General features: G+C 38.6%; 1 protein-coding gene across 2 annotated transcripts in view; it reads left to right on the top strand.

The window, feature by feature from the left end:
• Nucleotides 1–17,625, top strand: part of nrg3b (neuregulin 3b) — a 138,107-nt gene that overhangs the window by 67,893 nt on the left and 52,589 nt on the right. For both annotated transcript variants that reach the window (XM_026914629.3, XM_026914627.3), the window contains exon 2: nucleotides 14,121–14,253. In XM_026914629.3, the coding sequence (XP_026770430.3) occupies nucleotides 14,121–14,253 (133 nt within the window). The remainder of the gene's footprint in view (nucleotides 1–14,120; nucleotides 14,254–17,625) is intronic.

Below are 17,625 nucleotides of genomic sequence, written 5' to 3'. Positions count from 1 at the left end.
GAAGTGTTTCACAAAAAATCCATAATTTAATACGATACATTATAGTGAAGTGAGTTTAATGTACCAATTTTCTCAGTGCAACCAAAATCATCCAGCAGTGAAATAATGTCTATGTGACATAGTATAGATGGTAGAGCCCTTTCAAGTGTGTTTTATTAAGGAGTAAAGTTGAGCACTATCAACAGGAAACTGGTGAGTAAAAACATAATTCCAGGGCCGGACTGAACCCAGGGATCCTGCTGCATCAGAATCAGTTTTATTTGCCAGGTATGCTACATAATTTGTCTTGCTGATTGCACATGTAACATAGTAAACAAATTAGTTACAAATTAACAAAAAAAAAAGAAATTCTATAGAAATAGAAATAGATAAAGAAGTCACATATTGGAGAAGCAGTATAAAATAATAATGAATATGTACATATGTACAAGAAAAGGTATATATCTGCAAAATCTTAAGAATCATGTACAGTAACTGTGCAGTGATACAGTACGAATCAGTACATTATTGCACATATGATATCTTTGTGAAAAATGGTGCAGAGAGATGAAGTTCCCTGCCACAGTGGAGCGGGTGCTGGGTTTCAGGCTTTTAAAGCTTTTAGCAAAATAATTGCATCATGGTTGCCAATAGGAGCATGACCTTTCTCTATAGCTGCCTTTTACTCTCTTTAACTCTTTTTATTTTATAGTAAAGTCAAGTATATCTTTATTGTCATGACAGCCATATACGATTTGTAGTATACACTGAGACGAAATAATGTTTCCCCTGGACCCAAGGCACAAGATACATGTATGACATACTCAGTGCTGATAGGACATAAATGTATTTACTTATATGTACTTTACTGGTATGTTTGGTCAAATAGGCAGGTATGCCCTCAACGCTCACACCTAGAACCCTTAAGAACCTTTAAGGACCCTACAATCAGAAGGGATTCTAAGTATAGGAAGCTATATTTAACTTCCCTTAACTACCTAAAGAACCCCTTGAAAAACATTTGAAGAATCCTGTTACAGGGAGCGTAGGTTCTGGATATTACAAATTTGTTCCATAGACATTTGCTGCTAGTTGTTATGGTGTTATCTAGATCTTGGAGACTACCCTGTATTTGAGCATTTTGGATGGTAAGTATTAGAAGTAAGTATTAACTGGGTGTGAAATAGAAAAGTTGTCTGTTAGGTTGCTTTATAACTGTGGCCCTGAGATTGAATATTTGTGTGACTGCATTAGAGAGAAACCAATATGTAAACTATACACTGGCACCGTTTTGATCAACCAGCCTATTGGTATGTTGCAAGAGCAATCTGTACTGCTAAAAATCTCTTGGTTGATACTTTTAAAAAAATGCAAGAAAGCTCTTTTTTATGCTACATAAGTGGTATGCATAGAAATATGCGAAAAAAGGTGTTTGCCAATGCATAATAATGCACATAACACCATGAAATGAGACTGTCACTTGCTCTCTGGTGGAACTGATTACACCATGCACTTATGTAGAGTGAATCACTTATGTACAAATAGTTCCTGCAAATAAATATTTATAATGTAATATTTAAATCTAAAATATCCTGCTCAGTTTTTAGTATAACTGGATGCTTTTGATTCTATTGTATGTATGTGTCTGGCATTTGAGAAAGAGAGAGAGAAAGAGAACATGTGCAGTCGTATATATGCACACGTAGGTTTTCTCTTATAATAACTTGGCTTGTAAATCACAGGGCTGCTGGATAATGAAAATATCAGGCAGAAAGAGACAGACATAGAGAGAAAGATCTGCAGCTCTGCAGTATGCTTCCTGTCCTCCTCTGCTATGTTCAGTTCTCCCACTCTCTTTCTGAGTATGTTAGTGGTACTAGCATGCACACTAAGCAGGCATGACCGTGGCACTTAGCAGGGCACCAAGGTTAAACGTGATCACACACATTGAGCTTTAGAGGCGCCAGGACCCAGAGGCTGTAACAGCTACTCCAGAAGGGACGTAGCTTGACCCCTCACTTGTTCTGAGTGTGTCGGGATGATTGGTTCTGATGTGCCTGTGAGAGGGGAATCTCAGATACAGGCTTGTAATCCTGTTTGCTGGAGTTCCAAGGATCTTGTGTACCTAATGTTTGTTTGAATAAAGTCAGTGTGTGAAGCAAAGCACAGTGGTGCATATTGACAAGAAGATTAGATACTGTGCACATCCACATATTTCTCCTCACAGGAAAGATGGCACTCTCTCAAAGTAGGAGACTGCCATTGATCTTGGCTGTCTGAAGGATAAGTGAAGGTCATTCCTCACATTTCTTCTTCAGTAGTTTGCATTTTGAAGCAATTCACAAAAACAACAGAAAGGAAAGACAAAAATTCAGAGTGTCATTCACAGTGTAAATTTTTGAGTCAGGCCACTGGCATATGTCAGTTGGTCCTAATGTATGTCCTTAGTGTAGTTAGCCTGGAGCTTTATGCTGGGAGCAATGCCAAGAGACTCTAAGCGAGACAGAATGATTGGCATACAGATGCCCAAAGCTGTGTCCATATGCATTGAAGGAATACTTCATCCAGAGCTACTAATTAGAACTACATTTTATTGTTCTTTCACATAAAAACACAGGAACCTGGACATGTACATGCATACTAGAGATCTAACCGAATACATTATTAATATTGAACTGATAATATGTTCTAAACAGATCCAAATACAGATATGAATAGGAAGTGCACTATTCTTTATTTTTTTTTTTTTTTAGCAACAAAGGCTAGACAGTGACAGGGATCCCGTGGGACGCAGCAGAAAAGGTTGCACGTGCAGGAGGTTTTTACTTTAAGCGATGCAGGCTCAAGCACGAAGGACAAGTATGACGTGGGATAAACAATTTTCACTTTTAACATCCTTACTAATTCCCTGGTCTGGGTTGTGGTGGTTTAACTTAGGCTAAAGTTAATTTGCACATCTAATGTATAACTATCAGAGCCAGAATTCACACATCGTGCTGACAGGGCTGCCATTTCTACTTCTGGGTTATTTTTTTTTATTCATTAAAAAAAATTATTCTTCAATAACTGCTTTTTCTGAATCAGGGTCCCAGTAACACTGGGTGCAAGGCAGGAGGATTCATCCTAGATAGGACACTAGTCCATTGCAGGGTACCATTCACACACACACAATCAAGCCTAACTGCATGTACTTGGATAGTGGGAGGAAGTCCCCGCAGACACAGGGAGGACATGTGGAACTCCACACACAGTAACCTAAGCTCATGATCGAACTGGAGACCCTGGAACTGTGAGGTGGCAATGCTAGCCACTGTGCCACCATGCTGCTGCTGGATATTTTCCAGAAGAAAAAAAAAAAACTTACAGGTTAGGCCAATCATTAGAGAAAAAATGGAAAGAATCCAGGAGAAAAATAAATAACATATCACCTCTAAACTTGATACCCCCTGACATGCTGATGTGTTATCTTTCCATTTGAGTTTCACAAGCTCGCTAGTTTGCTTCCAAGCCTTTCCGAACCTCCTGCTGAGAGACCTGCCTACTATCAGCAGCAAGCAAAAGCACAGAGTGTATAATTCATGGAATGCAACCATGCAACTTATGAATAGGTGTATTATATGTGTTTAAGCAGAACATACAGTGCACTTTTGAAATGTGATTTCATCGGTTTACACTTAATCCCTTTAGAGAGTGACTTTAAAAAAGGTGTGATTTAGGTGCTGAGAAAAGCATCTGAAGACCGTTCTTAAAAGATGAACCTGAATTTAAAATCATGTTCCATCTTTTATTTGTCTTGTGAATTAATGATCATACATGCTTACCATTTTGCATTTGCAACAAGCAGGGAAAGATATAATGGGTGAATAAAACATGTGTAAACATTTGTGCAAACATGTCAATATGCAATGTTTTTTGCAAATCTACACATGTAAGCATTCTATTTTCACATTATTTGAACCCCTTCCATGTTGTTGCTTTCACTCATTTTCTGGCTTTCTGTCTGTCTCTGGCTCATTCCCCATGTTTATGCTGGCTTTGCACATCCTCTTTCTACCGTGTATCAGCCAGTGGATAAATATTTCATTGGACGTTAAATATAGCCATGCTTTCAGTGAGCCTGAACGAGCTGGGTCTCCTCTCCGGGGCAGAAATTGAGTGGGGAGGAGAGACAGAGGGCACAGAGCTAAAGGAGACCCCCTCTGCCCTTGTAAGCTCTCACACTTAGCCAAGGTTACTCTTGTCATATATTTACTGTATTGAATGGTCAAGTGTGTCTCTCCAGAAGTGGATATAAGCTTGTCTCTGTTACTCATAGACAGAAATGCTTCCTAAATATATGATGCTTCTATAGTTGCTTTTTCATCTTTCACAGATATGCTTTCTATTTGGGCTGTATGATGCCCTGTAATGTTACCCTCTCAGTTATGCACACATAAATCAAATACCCAAAATATCAATGTGTGCATTTATATTATTTATGTCGTATGGGAAGAAACGCAGTATGCCTCTTCTTTAAGCCCTCTGTAATCATGGCACGAATCAGTCAGATGTGTTTTGAGAGTGTGGGAGGCTCTGGCATTTGAGCAGATCAAATGATGAAAAACCGGCCAAATCTGCAGTCCATCAGGGAACTTGGGAAGGCTAAAGGCTCCTGGGTTGCTTGGCATTTGCAGGGAGATGTCATAAAAACACAGTGGTGTGTAATTGGAAACTCTGGTGGTACATTTTTTATCAGCTTTATTGTGAGGATAATATGTGCAAAACTATCAATTAATGTCTTTGTTGGGCTCATTCAGAGCATTTTATTCTGCATACATCTCTTGTATTAGCATTGCATTTCTCCTCACATCAATATGGTGCATTAGAAAATACTCTGAAGCTCATTTTAGTGATGCACCTCACTTGCTTTTTCTCCAAAAGCAGCCAGGCATCATTAAATATACATTTACTTTTAGTTTATCTATATGCAACACATTATAAGCCACTTAGAACTATTGACACACACGCAGACGGTATTGAAGGTAAATGCACATTTTTAGTCATTGTCTTATAGTGCACATGTCCAGTCTTTTCATTCTTCAAAAAGCTTTTCCCTGAGCAAATCTACAAATTTTTACTGAGCATGGTGAGATAACAGCACGTCATGTGATATAAAATTTAAGCAAATTTCTTATAGAACACAAATAGAAAACATCTCTGTAAGAAAGCAATCCTTGCTAATTGTCAGTTATTTTGTATGTGCACAGGCAGCCCATACAAGACTATAAATAAACAGGAAACAAAGACTAGGCGGAAAGCCTAGGATTACAGTGGCAGTATGGATATATTTTACAGAAGCAATGGCAGAAGGCTGGAGTTTGACCAAAAGTTCTGGTTTAACCAGCCTGTATTACAAAAAAAAGAAAGTGAAAGAAGAAAGAGAGAAATAGGAACAAGCAAGAAGAAAGACTAGAATGAGCATCATCATAGCTCTGTAGAGCTGGAGAGACATTACGCTGGGCATGTATTATAGATTTTTGAAAAGCGAAAACATTTAACATAATTTTTTATGTAAATTCATTGTCTATTTGTTGTAAGAACATCCACAGTAGGAGATTAGGCAAAGAAAAAAAAAACATCACACACTTGAGTTTTGCAACAAAAAAAATCCTAGCATGCCAAATCTGGAAGTAATCAACACAATCTCCTTAGAAGTGAATTGAAGTGAAGTGTGGCCAAGTATGGTGACCCATACTTGGAATTTGTGCTCTGCATTTAACGCATCCAAGTGCACACACAAACACACCGTGAACACACACCCAGAGCAGTGGGCAACCTTTTTTTTTTTTGCTGCAACGCCCGGGGAGCAGTTTGGGGGTTCGGTGCCTTGCTCAAGGGTCTCACCTCAGTCGTGGTATTGAGGGTGGAAGAGAGCGCTGGTCATTCACTCCCCCCACCTACAATCCCTGAGACTCGGACCCATGACCTTTGGGTTACAAGTCCAACTCTCTAACCATTAGGCCATGACTGCCCTCATGGTAAAAAAGTTACAGCTGTATGTTCTATATATATGAAGAAGAAGCTAACTGTGGATGAAGATATGGTTGGTTAAAAGTGGACATCATTTTTCATTGTTCCACAAGCTCTTTCTACGTCTGTGCCCAGATGTAAAGCTTATAAAACTCTTTGCCATTTTTCCTTCACAACCCCACCACTTTCCTGCTTAAACCAAATGATTGTAATTTAAAGCATGTGTAAATTACACATTTATCACTGATATTTGAACCAAAACAAGAATCTACTTATCACCTGGCTCCTCACATGCCCGTGGGCATTTTACTGAGTTTGTATGTTTTTTTTTTTTAAATTACTACAGTAAAAAACTATTTTCATTTTAAACTTATGTTAAATGTTAATAAATACATATCAATAAATATTTTCTACAAACAATGGCTACAATAAAATGATTTCTGTGTATAAAACTTGAGAGTATCCTTAACCTTGAGAGTGAAGGATGAAGGTTACGGGAGTCAAGGAAGCATCGGATAGAGTATCCAGAATCACCTCTGTACTCTTTAGCGGGAGGAACTTTGAAGAGACATTTTGATGGAGCCTGTGGATTTGAATGCAGTAGATGGACTTCTATGGTGTCTGAGTCTGGTGTTAGAACTGCTAACATCAGTTATATTGGATTTAATTGATAAAGACAGCATTCACAGCTTCACAGCTTGATATGTCTTTAGAACTTGTAACGTCATTAGAACATATTACACAGCCTGGATAGTATAGTCAAGCCATTTTAGGGCACCACTGTGGAGTTATAAAAGAATATTATTTTTTATTTTACAACCAAGGAAGACTTGCCAAACATGTTGTTTAATTAAAGCCATTTGCTGATGGCAAGCCACTAAGATCCTTTCTATGCTTAATAGATCGTGATCTTATGTTTTGATTATATGTCCCTGGGTTAGCATAAAACAGTTAAAATTGTTTTTAAATCCTCTGGAGTGCTAGCCTTTGTCCTAAATGTCACTTCAGGTTATACAGGCACACTTTGTCCATGCAGAGCTGTCATCATCTGTAGAGGAGTCATTTCAGAGTGCTGAGAGGATTCAATTTACCTTTTCTCAGAAAGGTAAAGTGTCTTACTTTCCATCTCATACTCCCTGGTAATATTCAGTAATGGCTATGTTTTCTGGCATTTGTGTGACGAACGAGTTCTTTAATTCCCACAGGAGGGCATACTGACATTTTCCTTACATGGGTAACCAGTTCTCTTCCCTCAGTACTTTCCAGTTTAGCTACGCTGGGAATAAACTACTGTGTCCAAACCAGAATAATACTTAAAATGTACTTTACAATAAGATACTGTAGCCCGCCTGATATTCTGGGAAATTATTTACAGTACTAGCAGCTTATAGTGTATCATTGGACCATAACTTTGCTGTAACATTTATCTGAAGCAGCAGATGAACTTTGGCTATCTAATTTTTCCTAATTTAAATTATTTGGTCATTGTAAGTTTTGATAAAAGACATACAGCCTCAATTATTTTAGCTGATCAGGGTAAGTGCAACAAGTTTAAACCAGAAATAAAATTAAGCAATGGTATGTAATGTTAGTCAGGGTAGGTTGCTAGTTTGACAGCTAGCCTGTTATTTTTAATTAAATAACCCCTATAGCTTAGTTTGTTCTACTTTTTTTTAGCAGCTTCTTATAATTTTAGCACGTTCTTATAGTGTAATTTGATATCTTAAGTTTATTTTTATTAAATTATCTTGTGCCATTACTGTAAACAATCATTACAGTAATTAAAATTCACAATTTATCATTTTACAATGTAATTTCTCTGTAATATTGCATAACGTTATGAAACATTTTTTTCATGATTACTAAGTGGTAGCCTATAATATTACATCTATCTGCTTTTTTTTAAAGATTTAAATCAAAACAAGGAGTGAAAATTTGTCTGTAGATGCTTATTTTAGCTTAGCATTAACTTTAGTGATGTTAGCAAGGAGGAAGAGAGAGGAGCACTCTATTCTCTTCATTTCCTCAATTACTAAATGCACTGCTCTCAACATCCCCCTCTGTAAGAGCACTTTACATCTCTCTCAAGGCCAGTCCAAGAGGTGCATATTGATGAACTTAATACTAGCACAGCTCGAAAAATCACTGTTTACTTCAAAACTCCAATTATCTGATAAGTGGTTGTACCTGTCCAGCAGTCCTTTTTAAATGGTTTGAAGTGATGTGATTTCAGCTTTGTCATGTGTGCTGTCATTTGAACCATCAGAAGCTTAAGTGTCTTACTAATGTTCTGGGCTATCACAAGCACAGAACAGCTTCAGTATAACTGGGCAAAGATTCTACAAGTCTCGTCAACAGAACTGCAGGGATGAACACCACTTTTCCAAAATATATTCCCTCAATTGGTGTTTTGATGATGGTGGTGGAGAGCGCTCTGTAACATGTTGCTCCAAAATCTCTCATAATTGTTCAAGTAGGGTGGGATCTGGCCTCTGTGAAGGCCATAACATATGACTTACAATATTTTCATACACCATTCAGTCTTTGTGTCCTGTGGATGGGGAAATTGTCATCCTGAAAGACAGCCCTGTTTCATCATAAGATAAAGGTGATCTGTCAGAATAACTCTGTATTGATTTGCATTGATGCTTCACTCTAAGTGGACAAGTGGACCAAAATCATGCCAGCAAAATGCCTCCAACAGCATAATAGACACACCATTTTTCCTTTATTTTGTCACCTAACATTAACACTATAACACTATTTTGAAATGTTGTCTATGTAAGGAATAAAACAAAACAAGCTCTGCTGTTCTAAGAAAAAAATCAGCAATGGGACATTGATATTGATATTGATTACTATTACCCTTATTTTTTGTAGAGCATCCACCATCCAAGTCGGTGTAAATGAGTTGTTACTATGGAAACAATAATGTATTAGAACATGCACATTTAATATAACCCTGGGATTTGAATTACACCCACCACTACTGTCAAAGCTGATGTTATAAAAAGAATCATCAATACCAACTGTCCAATCAGATTTGAAAATTAAACAGCGCTGTGGTATGAAAAATTATAATTGTTCATCATACCGATCTGGTTATATTCTGACACCATAACACAAGAATGTGGCTTGTTTTTGGTCATAGAAGATTTTCTTTACATTTTCAGATCTATAACCTGCTGTAGATTTCTCTAATGGAGATGGGAGCATGTGGTGTGTGTTTAGATTGCAGACACGTCTCAGAAGATGTTTCAGGAGACTGCCCTTAGGGGCCTGTCCATCTGATTGGTGAAGGACAAGGTGGGCTGTGACTGTGTGACAGATGTTTGTGTCTACAGCTATTCCAAGCTGTCAATGCAGCCAAACCCTCGCAGCCCACCACCCTGCTGGCAAGAAGCACACTCACTTTTAAGCATCTGCCCCCTCACTAACCTCCATTTGTCTCTGACAGAGGATGTCGTCATGAGCATGATGGAGTTAAGGGGAATGTGTTGACAAAGCCAATCCTGTCTATGAACTCTCAGGCCTGGTAACACCATCTATAAGTCAGAGGTTTTGCTATAAGGAAAAAGATCAAAACCGTATGATTACAGAGCCAGCAATAAAAAAACTAGTTGTTATATAGTGAGCACTTTCAAAATGACTAACTGCTACACATTTACTCATTAAAAGAATGAAAGGCAACCCAGGGTAGTACCTTACAAAGTAGTTTCCATCAGACATGGATTTGTTTCACAAAGAACCCCAACCTCACACTTCTCAGTACTCTATTGAAAAAAAAAGCAGGAGGGCTATGGGGTGTGGTGGATGATGGGTAAAGACAGTATCCTCAGCAGTCTGTTTGATGGGCTTAGCTGTAAACAGTGTGAGAGAACTCTCCCCAGAGATCAGCCACAGCCTGGGTACACTAATGAGCAGGGTGATTACAGGGAGGGCATTCTGAAAAATGTTACAAATGTAAATGTACATCCCAGTTCCTGTGCTGATTGAGAGACTGTGTGCATTTATTTCCAAAGGGGTGCATAATGCACATGTCATTATTGTATTTAATGCACATACTTATCTAGATAGTATACTCTATAGCTGAATAAATCTTATTGCCGTGCCAATTCCTAAATACAGTATGTTCATAGTTTCCGCTGCTGCTCTATTACAATTAACATTATGCGTTATATTGAATATCCTATTGAAACAAGATAATTAGCTTGTATTTAGTTTATACCAGATCCATTCTTATCTGCTTAATCTGTATGTAGGGAGGCAATCTGTCTTTTTCATGCTTTTCCTATGTGTTCCCTTGCATATACATAGAATATTAATTTACTCTTTCTATATAACACTGGCAATGTAGTATATGTCATATCATATTTCTGGGTATCCACATAGAATACAGCTTCATTTTTAACTTGCTCCAAGGCTATATTATAGTATTCTACAGGGGAATCACATGACATTGATTGCTTTACTAAATTGCCTTTTGGACTACTTTTAAAGTGACCAGGATGAATAAAGTATTTAGGGAATAACTACAGGGATAATTCTATCACTGAGTAGAGACTGAGCAATTATCCCATCAGCACCTGAGCAATTACTGAAGCTGTTTTTACACATTACTGAGCAACATTAGTGGAAGGTCACAGCATTACACTGAGTGGTAAACACAGAAAATGTTTTCAATCCTGCAGACTTCATATTGCAGATGGTAGGGGTCGGCAGCCACAAAATTTCAGTTTCTGTTCAGCTTACTTTCAGTCTAGTTTATTTTGAATAATTTGTCAACAGAAATGGAGGCTGCTGTGCTTTAGAGAGGTCCTCAAGAGATCTGCTTTAATTTATTATTTTCTTGGTTGGTTTAATTAATATTCCCAAAACACACTTGTTCAAAAATTTGCTTTGTAAATCTATAAATGTGTTTAGAAAAAAACTAATCATTAATATTTCTCACAAAATCTAATAAAGAACATGAATAGCTGTTATCAATATTGTAGCTTTCACAGCTCTGACAGTAGTTCTGGCTGCAATTCAAATGATTTATATTTAATTCAAATGAGGTTTATATTAAGGCTCTCATCCTAATAATTTACTGTTCCTATAATAATAACACATAATGCCTTATTAACTTAAAGAGATAGAGAAAGAGATTGTTTATAGCTGCTATAATGTAAATGATAACAGGAAACTAACTTGTCTCATGGACAATTCACAACATTAAATGTAAGTTTAAATGGTTAAAAATCATGAAGCATCATTCATTGATTGAATGACTGAATTTGTAATCACTGGCAAATAACTATGGTATAAGAAGAATAAAACACTTTGGAAAATATAAATGTTTCGGGAATACATTTATAGGAGAATAGTCCACTTCCGGGTGGTATCACTTCACCTCATTGTAGATTATTTTCATATTGTTTTATTCTTTACATAATTGGTGAATGAAAACCAGCCTTGACTAGCCTATATTCAGAGACAATTCCTTTGACAATACATTTTCTCTTATCAGCAGGGTGGAAACTAAGGATGTAGCATAGCAATATAAGAACAAACTAACAGCTCTCCTGTATTTTTTAAATAAAATCCTTATTTATAATCATGTTCAGCATGTTACAAAATAATGTAACAGTGTGTAATGAAATTGTTCCTGGTTTGAGTGCTGAGTGAACTGTATGAGGCTGACATAAAATTGATGGAAGCCACCTTCCATGCTTTATGGGCAAATTGTAGTCCTGTGATTTATGTGAAAGCTATAAAATGTACTAAAGTAAAAAAAAAAATCACTAGCTTTGACAGCTGGAAACTATGTGAAGAGTATGACTAGTAGTTTGCGCTGATGTGCAATCAATCGAGAAAAGAAATAATAAACATATCAGTGTTAAGACATAAAAGGTTGCTGATTGCTAATAGCTTCTCAGAATCCCTGAGCATCGATTACAGTGTTCATTAATTCATTAAATACCTCCCCCGGTCCCTCAAGAGCACCCATATTGATGCAATTATTATTGATGGTTCGTAATTTTAATTTGGTGCTCGATGATGTTTATTGCATGTTTCTGCTCTCTTAGCCTGCAGATGGTCCCTTTTTATGAGCGTCTTAATCAAATCTGTAGTGGTGAAATATCTAGTCCATGAGTGGCCCTGGGTCACACAGTAAACACAGCTGATTGCTGATCAACTGCCTTGTCAGTGGTAGTATTCTGGCCTAGTTTTAAAGAACACTCTAGAGTATAAAAATGACAATAAAAATCTTAGAAGAGTTACAATTTTACAGTGAAACATTTGATGCAGTAGACTTCTGATCAATACTTTCCAGATGATTTATATCATGCTATAACCCTCGGAATGTTTATGGTGAGCTAGATGACAAGATAAAACTCTAGCTGATGCCTCCTAATGGCACAGCTGACTTATGTACATAAAAGTTCATGGAACTAGTTTTGGTGCATAGGCGTTATTGCTGGTCGTAATTTGCATAAAAATCATAGAGGACAGTAGCCTCAGTGTCCCTGTGTACTCATGTTCTCATTTTAACACCATTCTGATCCATTAGTGGCTTGAAGGAGCTAATCTTCTGAGGTTCATCAATCAATGAGAACAACAGATTGATTTGACCACAACACTGCAAACGCCTGCCCTTATTTGGGCTATGGATTTTTCTACCATTGTCATATGTAGTGACAGCTGGTCATGATTTTAGATGGGCGCTTTTAGTTTTTTAAATACAAAAAAGCTGTTTTTGTTGTGGGGCCCAGCCAAACGCTCAAATATTCCTATCCTTATGGGGACATTTGGTCCCCAACAAGATTTTAAAAAAAATGCCCCCACACAAAAGCACACAATTAATAGGCAGTGTTTTTATGTGTTTCCATTCCGTAATGCCCTACTGGGTTCATGCTGTGTTTCTTCATAATAACAAACATGGAAAACAGAAAAGTTGTAACCCTTTTGTTTAAACAAAAAATTATTAAATTGACAGTTCTATTATCTGTATTTTTGTGTGATCAGACAATATATGCTTATAGAGTAGTCTAGTTTTAGTTTCTCTAGTTTTAGTTTCTCCACCCAAATAGATTTTGGGGAAGGAAAGATGATAGGGTAAATAATCCACCTTATTCGTGTTCATTACACCGACAAAGACGTAGGAATCTACAGTCTGGGCTAGGAAGAAATCAGCCCCACCATTGCTTCTTCATACAATTCTTTGTATTTTACTTATGACTGATGGTGGTACCTTATGACAGTTGTTAACAGCATCTGATGTGGATGCCAAAAATGGAAGTATATATAGATGTCTTTTATCTTTAAAGACAGCCCTGCTAGCACATTCAATCCAGCAGGCCCTGTTCACATTATGATAACCGATCCAGTCTGCTGGCAGTAATAGCACAAAAAAACCCACTGTCATGGTACTGCTGCCATGTTTTTTCTATATTATGGCATTTGTTGATGGATATGTTTCTAAATTTTGTGTATGTGTGTATGTTCATGAATGCAGAGTGCATGTCTTTCAGCTGAGCTTGGCAGTTGCACAGCTGATAAACATAAGCAGGCATTGCTATGGGTACATAAGGCTAGCATTGAGCTGGGTCAATGCATACTATTAGCTCATGCAAACGGAGACACAATAACTATTTTATGCAATTTTGCTCTGTGCTCTATATTGATTCATTGTGATTTAAGCCTGAGGAATTGAGTTTAGCCTACCATGTATTGCACTAATTAAATGATAATAAACAGCCAATATATTGTTTCCTCATAGCATATGCCATGCTGTATGCCATTTGAGTACTGTCATGTGGTGAACGTGTGTATTTAACTACCAACAGATAGTTGTTTCTCATTAAGTGTTCTCCGTCTGGTCTATTGTCTGTGGCACTGTATTATTAACCCTGCCACTGTATAATACATGTTGGACAATCTTGTTTTCTCAATGACTTAATTAAAAACAGAGGATGTATTATGAAATTCATTATACTTGAAAATGTGATTCTACTAACATTTAATGCTGTAACATAGAACATATTTTCTCATTGGAAATTGACAGTCTGTAAATGGATGAAATAGATTTTATAGCTAAATTTTATTTTTATTCATTTCTTCCTCTCCCTGTTTGTCTCTTTTTCATGAAGTTGCACCTACAACCCCAACCGTCCGCTCTGAGTTCTTCAAACCTTGTCAAGACAGCCAGGAGTTGGCCTTCTGTCTGAATGAAGGAGAATGCTTTATTATCGAGACAGTGGCAGGAGTTCACAGACACTGCAGGTAAGGCATGTTTGTATGTCAGTTACATGCAAGGAAAATTAGCATGAATTCTTGATTTGTGTTTTTCTCAAGAATTGCTTCATTCTTTGCACACATTGCTGCTACATGTTGCTGCTACATTCCTTCTGTATAAGTCAGGTTTATGCTAGTTATTTTACTAATTCATATCCACAAACAAAGCAAATAAAAGCTTTTGACTGGTTAACAGCATGTGTGGTGGGCAGTGGCTATTTCAGGTCAAGGCGGTCCAGGCAGTCTACACAGGTAAAAAAAAAATATATATATTCATTTAAAGTTTTATATTTACACTTTAGAGAACAGCAGGCATTCAAAGCTGTACAGTCTATTATTGTGTACAGATCAGGTCATGTGCACTGTGTCATGTCTACGCTGGAATCAGTGTGGAACTCCAACTCCCAGACTGCTCCCTTAACTAGAAACAGTGCACAATCATTGTCATGTTCAAAGTCACCTGACTACTGATTACACACACCTGGACTTTATCACCAATCACCACTCGCCTCTATGTATACACACAACAAACACCACTCGGACATTCAGTGTTTTTGTTCCTGTTGTGCCAAACCTTGTTCAAAATGTGACTTTGCTAGTGTCCTTCAGTTTTGAGATTCTGTTTTCTAGTCTGTTCTGTTTGCTGATCGCCTGATCTTTGCATGTTTTTTGACCACTGTTTTTGTTCCACGTTTCTGGATTGTTTGCTACCTGCATGTTTAATAAACGCATGACAGAATTCGCCACTTCAATGGATGCAGCAAGTATGCTTGAGTGGTAGCAGGCACTCGCTTCTCAAGGCCAGTAAGTGGGAGAACATCAACAACAGCTGATCCAGCTTGATGCTAGACTCACGCAGCTAAGCGGCATGCTGCCATCGCAGCCAGCTCCACAGGCGGCACCCACTTATCAAGCCCTCCCACTCATTGCACGCCCAGAAATATACCGGTGATCCAGCCCTGTGTAAGAGTTTCTTGTTACAATGTTCCCTGTATTTTACCGAGCAGGAGGGAGTTTCTGAGCAATGCAAAATTACTCACTGAGATTGCACATTGGGCAATGGCCATTTGGTCTCAAGGAGGCGAGCCTGTGTCATCTTTTGAATGCTTCATTGAATGCTTTCAATGAGTATTTGATCACTCCCCAGTGGAAAAAGAAATTGGGGAAAACCAATTGGGTAACCGGAACTTCTCTGAGTATGCTCTAGAGTTCAGGACACTGGTTGCAGGCAGTTGATGGAACAAGCCGGAGTTAAAGGCAGCGTACCCACAAGGATTACGTCTGGACATGTTAACAGAGCTTGCCTGCCATGTCAATCAGGCCACAGTAAATTCACTCATCGATCTGTCCATCTCCACCAGCCAGCTTCACCTGCTGAAGAGAAGCTCTCTCCTAACTCAAGCATCAGACAGCCCATGCAGGTTGATTAAACAAAGCTAAGTACCTTTGAATGTAAATGTAGCCAAAGTGGAGGACTATTTTTCTGTGGCAGCACCAAGCACAAGGTCTCTCAATGCCCTGAATGTCTTCCATCACAGACCACACAACCACCTTGGGAGCGAATTAGCTCTTCCCATTGCTTAGCAATGATGAGTCCAATTGAATTAATTTCCTACCCAGTCTTCACCATAAAAGTACAAATAAGACACTCAGAAGGTTGCTCTGTCATTTCAGCACTGATTGACTCTGGAGCAGAGGGTAGCATCACAGACTGGGCTCTAGTAGAAGAACTCTGTCTTAACACCCAACCTCTCCAGTCTCCACTCCAAATACAAGCCCTCAATGGAGGACCAATTGGAGATGGCTCAATCACACACTGTGCCAAACCTATTTAACTACAATTCAGCACCCTCCACCAAGAACATGTACAACAACACAACACCAAGTACCCCATCATCCTCAGTTTTTCCTGGATGCGCATTTGCAACCCACAGATCTCCTGGGTGGAGAAAGAAATCATCCACTTTTCCCCTCACTGTCATTTTGAATGCCTCTAAATCCCACAGCTTCTGGCCGCATCCACTTCTGTCGAGGGTTCCCAAACTTCCACACAGGTGGAGATTCCCACCTTTTACCATGAGTTCCGTGACGTGTTTAGTAAATTCAGGTCAAAGCTATCGTCCTTACGACTGCACCATAGAGCTCATGGCAGGCACCACACCACCACGCAACAGCATTTATCTGTTGACAGCCTGAGAATCAGGCCATAGAAGAGTATATTGAGGAGGTACTTAACCAGGGCTACATTCAACCCTCCATGCCACTGGTATTAGCAGGATTCTTTTTTTGTGGAAAAGAAAGGGGTGGATTCAGGCCATGCATTGCCTATTGGGGATTAAATCAAGTCACCATAAAGTATTGTTGCCCCCTTCCACTGGTTTCATCAGCCCTAGAGCAACTCCAAGAGGCAAGTATTGCACCATGCCATATAGCCTCTCTCGTGCACCTTCAATAATCCAGTGCCTCATTAATGATGGCTTTTGAGACATGCTGGACAAGTTTGTGATCACCTACATAGACAATATATTAATCTATTCCCCATCTTTAGAGACTCATGTAAACTGTCAAACAAGTGCTAAAAAGACTGCTACAGAACCAGCTGTATATTAAAGAAAAAATGTGAGTTCCACCAGTCTAAAATTTAATTCCTGGGTTGTTATCAGCACTGAGGGGGTCCAAGGTAACTGCTGTCAGAGAATGACCAACACCCGTCACAGTGAAAGACCTTCAGAGATTTCTCAGCTTTGCAATTTTCATCTGCAACTTCAGCCTCATCACTGCACCTCACACTTCCCTACTTGAAAAAGGTGACCAAGAAATTAAAGTGGATTTCAGCTGTGGAACAAGCCTTCTCTCACCTCAAGGAGGCATTTACCACTGCCCCCATCCTTAAGAACCCAGACCCCTTCAGACAGTTCATCAGGGAGTTTGACACCTCAGAAACACAGGCAGAGTTAGGGCTGTGCTGTCTCAGTGATTTGGAGACAAACCCAAACTTCATCCTTTTGCCTTCTTTTCCTGGAAATTATGGTCAGCTGAAATGAACTATAGCAATGGAAATTGAGAACGACTTGCTGTTATACTAGCATTGGAAGAATGTCACCACTGGCTGGAGGGGGCCGAACATCCTTTTATTGTCTATACCAACCACAAAAATCGTGAGTATATCAAGACTGCTAAGCAAGTCTTGCCAAGCAAAATGGAGATAACCCAATCACAAGATTGTCCCGTGCCCCACGGGAAGGATATGTGTGCCCACCATATGGAGAGACAAACTCATCAGCTGGATTAACCCCTGCCACTGGACATCCATGAGTTCACAAAACCCACCAGCTCCTCTATAATAAGCACTGGTGGCCA

The sequence above is a fragment of the Pangasianodon hypophthalmus genome, chromosome 12 (assembly GCF_027358585.1).
Source record: "Pangasianodon hypophthalmus isolate fPanHyp1 chromosome 12, fPanHyp1.pri, whole genome shotgun sequence".
NCBI classification, from domain to species: Eukaryota; Metazoa; Chordata; class Actinopteri; order Siluriformes; family Pangasiidae; genus Pangasianodon; species Pangasianodon hypophthalmus.
The sequence above is the reverse complement of the archived record's forward strand: the minus strand, read 5'-3'. Positions and strand labels throughout refer to the sequence as shown.